The sequence below is a fragment of the Schistocerca piceifrons genome, chromosome 3 (assembly GCF_021461385.2).
Source record: "Schistocerca piceifrons isolate TAMUIC-IGC-003096 chromosome 3, iqSchPice1.1, whole genome shotgun sequence".
NCBI lineage: Eukaryota > Metazoa > Arthropoda > Insecta > Orthoptera > Acrididae > Schistocerca > Schistocerca piceifrons.
In genome coordinates this window covers 526,786,573-526,792,352 of record NC_060140.1, presented here as the reverse complement: position 1 = coordinate 526,792,352, position 5,780 = coordinate 526,786,573, and the positions used below count along the sequence as shown (strand labels likewise).

The 5,780-nt window shown below is 47.2% G+C and overlaps 1 protein-coding gene across 1 annotated transcript; it reads right to left on the bottom strand.

The window, feature by feature from the left end:
- Positions 1-1,818: 1,818 nt before the first annotated feature.
- On the bottom strand, positions 1,819-4,957 carry LOC124788798 (prolactin-releasing peptide receptor-like). The gene is made up of 3 exons (XM_047256079.1): positions 4,806-4,957; positions 2,180-3,181; positions 1,819-2,122 (listed from the first exon to the last, which is right to left on the bottom strand). The coding sequence occupies exons 1-3, from the start codon at positions 4,955-4,957 to the stop codon at positions 1,819-1,821; spliced, it is 1,458 nt and encodes a 485-aa protein (XP_047112035.1).
- Positions 4,958-5,780: the final 823 nt, after the last annotated feature.

The window sequence follows — 5,780 nt, the reverse complement described above, 5'->3', positions numbered from 1 at the left end:
TGTTGTGATGCCTCGCGTAAGGAGGAGAAATGCGTACCATCACGTTCCCGACTTTGATAAAGGACGGATTGTATCCTATCGCGATTGCGGTTTATCGTATCGCGACATTGCTGCTCGTGTTGGTCGAGATCCAATGACTGTTAGCAGAATATGGAATCGGTGGGTTCAGCAGGGTAATACGAAACGCCGTGCTGGATCCCAACGGCCTCGTATCCCTAGCAGTCGAGATGACAGGCATTTTATCCCCATGGTTGTAACGGATCGTGCAGCCACGTCTCGACCCCTGAGTCACCAGATGGAGCCGTTTGCAAAACCATCTGCATGAACAGTTGGACGACGTTTGCAGCAGCATGTACTATCAGCTTGGAGACCATGGCTGCGGTTACCCTTGACGCTGCATCACAGACAGGAACGCCTGCGATGGTGTACTCAACGACAAACCTGGGTGCACGAATGGCAAAACATTTTTTTTTTATGAATCCAGTTTCTGTTTACAGCATCATGATGGTCGCATCCGTGTTTGGCGACATCGCGGTGAACGCACACTGGAAGTGTGTATTCGTCATCGCCATACTGACGTATCACCCGGCGGGATGGTATGTGGTGCCACTGGTTACACGTCTCGGTCACCTCTTGTTCGCATTGACGGCACTTTGAACAGTGGACGTTGCATTTCAGATGTGTTACGACCCGTGGCTCTACCCTTCATTCGATCCCTGCGAAACCCTACATTTCAGCAGGATAATGCACGACCGCATGTTGCAGGTCCTGTACGGGCCTTTCTGGACACAGAAAATGTTCGACTGATGCCCTAGCCAGCACATTCTCCAGATCGTTCACCAATTGAAAACGTCTGGTCAATGGTGGTCGAGCAACTGGCTCGTCACAATACGCCAGTCACTACTCTTGATGAACTGTGGTATCGTGTTGAAGCAGCATGGGCAGCTGTACCTGTGCACGCCATCCAAGCTCCGTTTGGCTCAATCCCCAGGCGTATCTAGACCATCATTACGGCCAGAGGTGGTTGTTCTGGGTCCTGATTTCTCAGGATCTATGCACCCATGTAATATCATGTCAGTTCTAGTATAATATATTTGTTCAATGAATACCCGTTTATCATCTGCATTTCTTCTTGGTGTAGCAATTTTAATGGCCAGTAGTGTAGTCTGTACAGACAGGGGTATTCCACTTACTGATGCACTTACAACTGTTCAGAAAATATCAGGCAGTTTGCAGGAAAACTCTTCGATGCAGAGAAAAAGCAACCAACACACTAATTTGTGCAAGTATTAAGGTACCATAAATAAAAATACCTGTACTTATACGCATTACACCCTACATGATGCCCATAATAAAGAGAACACACATCACATCACAGTCACCTTGTCATATGCAGCATTACCTATTTTGTACTTTTACGTTTCTTATGGTAGAATTAGAAATTTTACAGTACAATGGCTGAAGAGTGGCAGTTTGGCCGAAAGTAGATAGCCCCCAGTATGTAAATAATGACGTTTACATAAAATAATAGTTCTCCAGTGTTCAACCAAACGATGGCGTCAGAAAAATTCTGAAGAAGACTCCAGCAGAGGGATCGAAACGTCGACTAGTGAAGAGAAAGTTTCAACAGAAACATGCCACGGCTTAACAACTCTGAAGAACTTACCATCGACGAAATAAACTTCATGGCTAAATCTATAGTGGTCAGGTGCTTATTACGGGCAGAGATCAAAATTGGGAAGAACGTGGAAAGGGAGAATGGAGCAAGAGCCAGGTGCATATATACTAAGAAGTACAATAGAGAGTGTCAGTGCTTACCTACAGCGAGTCGAAGACAGGGCTGCAGAGAACATCGGCCTCCTTATGAGTGCAGCCAAGATAGAGGTGCACTTCATTAACACCAGCGTTGTACGAGGCTGCCTCAGCACCAGTGGAGACGGGATCCGTGAATTCTTCGAGGACGGGCCCCGCCGACCGAGGCCGCATCGAATCGAGGCGGCAGTGCGGCGGCGTCTTCGTCAGCAGCGTCTCAAGAGCGTCGTGCCCGTTGCACGCACGCTGCTCCTTCCAGCCTGTGGCGCCATCCGTGGCTCCAGCAGAGCGGACTGAGTTGCTACCCCCACTGCCACCACCGCCACCGACACTAATGCGGCCTCCACCGCCTCCAACGTCCCCGCACCGGTTGCTACCGTCGTGTTGCGCGGCAGCCGTCGCCGACTGCTCGAAGCAGGGAAGCACCTGCTTGAACTCCTTCCGGAAGTTCTCATTGAGCCATGCGTACAGGAACGGGTTGTAGCAAGTGGAGCTCATGGCGATAGCGTGCACCAAGAAGAAGCAAAGATTGAAGTACTCCCAGCGGCCAGTCGACATGTACACGTCATTCGTCAGATTCACGATCGTCAGCGGCATCCAAGAGATGCCGAAGATGGTCACCATGGCGATGAGCATGCGATTGGTGCGCCGCTTGCGATCGCGGTCGGCCTCTTCTCGTCGCGAGTTCTTGCTGCCGGGCTTGGCTCTCGCGCGGTCCTTCAGCTTGAGCGACACGTTCACGTAGCAAAAGGTCACCACGAAGAAGGGCAGCACGAACTGCAGGCTGGCCGTGAGCCCGCCGTACGCCTGGCGCACGCGCTCCGACGGCCAGTGCTCCTCGCAGTAGTAGGCGCGCCGGTCCGAGCGTAGCACCGTGTAGACGCCGTAGGGCAGCGTCACCACCAGCGAGAACAGCCATATGCTGCAGATGATGGCCACACATGTCGATAGCCTCATCCGCGGCTTGAACGGGTACACGATGACGAAGAAGCGGTCCACGGCGATCGATGTGAGGGTCAGCGTCGAAATGTAGACACTGGTCCCCTGGGCGAAGGCCACGACGTGGCACAAAGTGCCGCCGAATACCCAGGTGCCGAGAAAGGTGTAGAGTGGCGTGAAGGGCACGCACAGCATGCACAACAGAATGTCGGAGAGGGCGAGATTGCTGATGAAAAGGTTGGTCACCGTCTGCATGGCACGGTTGCGGCCCACCACATAGCACACCAGCACGTTGCCGAAGAGGCCCAGCACGAAGATACCAATGTACACAGTGCAGAAGAAGACCTGCACTGCACGGTTGTGGATGACATCGTTGAAGATGTTGTACTCTGTTGTGTTGGAAGGGCCGATTGCTAAGACTGGTGCCGGACTGGAAAGGTTCATAGTCCCGATTAGACAACAGTCACTTTTCCTAAAGACATTTTCCAATGTTGGTATCCCGTTGATTCTTCCAAAGCAGCAGTGGCTGGCTCTGAATCTTCACGCGTCCGAAGCCTAATTTTGTACAGGAGGATTAAGCGTCTGTTTTCCACAATAGTTTTGTCTGTACCCAAAAATGGGAGTTACGGTTCGCTAGAGAATTAATGACTTCCCCTATCTGATACATTGCCAATAGTCTCCGAGCCCCAATGGTGATAGTTTCACAGATACACTTTTTTCTGATCTTGTCTGCTTCTCTTCATTGAAACGAGTAACTCATTCTGGCTCTTTATGTGGCCGAAGCGTTAGTAAATGTCAGTTTTGCACCATAACGGTTACGTTTGTACTATGCGGTGAGCATTGTCCCAAACTGGAAACTCTGTTTAGCCAAATAATTCATGCCAACTACGCCTTCTATGATATATTAATAAGAGACCCTTCATACCAGTAGAAAGTGTTCTACAGGTATCAGGATTTTTGCTTCTATGAAAATATGTTCACCGCAATACGGCCGCACATCACCGTAAATTTACTGACACAGTCACGTTATAAATATGTCAGGCAAACATAGTAGCCACAGATGTGAGTGACCCAAATAGCAACGGACATGAACTCGTGACAACATTAATATACGTTGATGGGAAATATGTCAGTTTGTGGTTTACTACTACTGAATAATATGTATGAATTACGACGAATGGCTTAGCATTTTCTTAAACGTCTAGCTAACGCTGTAGACTGCCGAATAAATCAGCAAGGTACTCTCTGCAGACAATAACTAAATCGCATTAGCTTTCTCTTTCTACGCGCTATAATTTATTGCGTCTTTCTTTCATATTCTTTTCATTATTGTTTTTGTAACTATAACGAGAGCAATGTCTTCATCTTACTGGGATTAAAACAATATTTCAAATAATTGAAATGTATTTTTCTACTGACTACAGGAGTAGCTTGTAGACTATTCCACTACGTGGTCCACTAGGCACGTTACTTGTTTCATTAGCTACACTACTCACTAATACGATGATCACGAAACAGATGTGTTTCAAGAGTTAAGACAAACACAACATACGAATGACCACATTTTATAGGTACCGGATTTTAGCACAGCCACACGTTAATAACACGAGCTGTTCCCAAATCATGTCCAAAATGACTGAAAACTGAGTGGAAGAATTATTTATTGTCTTTGGTCGATGCACACAAAGAAATTATTTTGGTCTTTGGTTCACACAACAGGAGCTAAGTTTACTGCTCGAAATTTGGTTTTCCTTGCAACATCTGCGTTCCAGAAACAAAGGTCACGCATATTACTTGAAGAATTCTTAAACGGCTTAATTCATAGCACAAGACCACATACTAGTGGCCATAAGGTGGTCTGGAGCGAATGATTTGTACCGCACGAATCGAACGTCATTGGCACACCTGAGAACGCGCGCGAGAAATTCGCAATGCTCGAACGCAGCGTTGGGCGGCCGCACGCACGCAGTCAAGCGAGAAAGCGGCAACGCGCGTTGCGGGCAGGTATAGCCAGCAGGCGAGGCGGCTCCCGAGAGAGTGGGCGAGCGACTGACGCCAGGCGACGTCTCGCAGCGCCGCGACGCCACTGCGCACGCATGCGCCCGCACAGGCCGGCGACGCTCATTGTTGTGCGGCTCGCCCGCTGGACTCTTGGGTTGGACCACAGTGGAGAATCAGGAAGCAATCCATCACAGCCCTCCTGCATGTCGACAGCTATGAAGCTTCAGGACAGTAAACATTTTTTATTCGCTTCTGAGGTCTTTTAAAACCAGATTTGAAAACGCTACGAGATTGTTACTATTTTTGCTCCGTTAAAAATACTTGTGCAGATACAACTGACTACAATTTTATTTTTGCTGTGCCCTATAGGAAAACTTTGTCACCTTTGTAGTAGCAGCAGATTTTCAGCAGAGAGGCGTTGTGAACCACATGTATGTTTACTGTTATAATTCAATGAAAACAGAAGTACAAATCTTCAAACAGACAAGACCGCTTTTGCACAGAATTTGTCTACATTGCCGGTTTCGGCAAACTATGTTGCCATCTTCGTATCTGTAAAGCGTGGACCCAGTCATAAGCTGTCCAAATCAGATGTGACACATCTGAACAACATTTTTTTACAAAATATGTATATAAAACGTACTTTATGCACAACACCTCAAAGAATCTCGTCCATGTGCTCAGTATATCGTGTCACATCGTACAATGACATTTCAAGAACAGGCAATGTGTAGCATATCGGCATGACATACATGAGTAAGACTACCATTACCAAAAATATCATGCATAGTGCAGTGAGTATACATGCTTATGTTTGCTTAGCAGTTGAATGAACACTGAGATTCTGGAAAGACATAACAGATGTTGTGATTAACAGCCAGGTAGCATTGTAGTAATAACAAACAGAAATACACCAAATCGTATAAAACATAAGTACCAATATAGATGCATAAAACTGTTTACAATGCCATAGATACAATTTTACTAGACAAGGAGTAATCCCAGACAGAAAACACAAAATTTTTAAA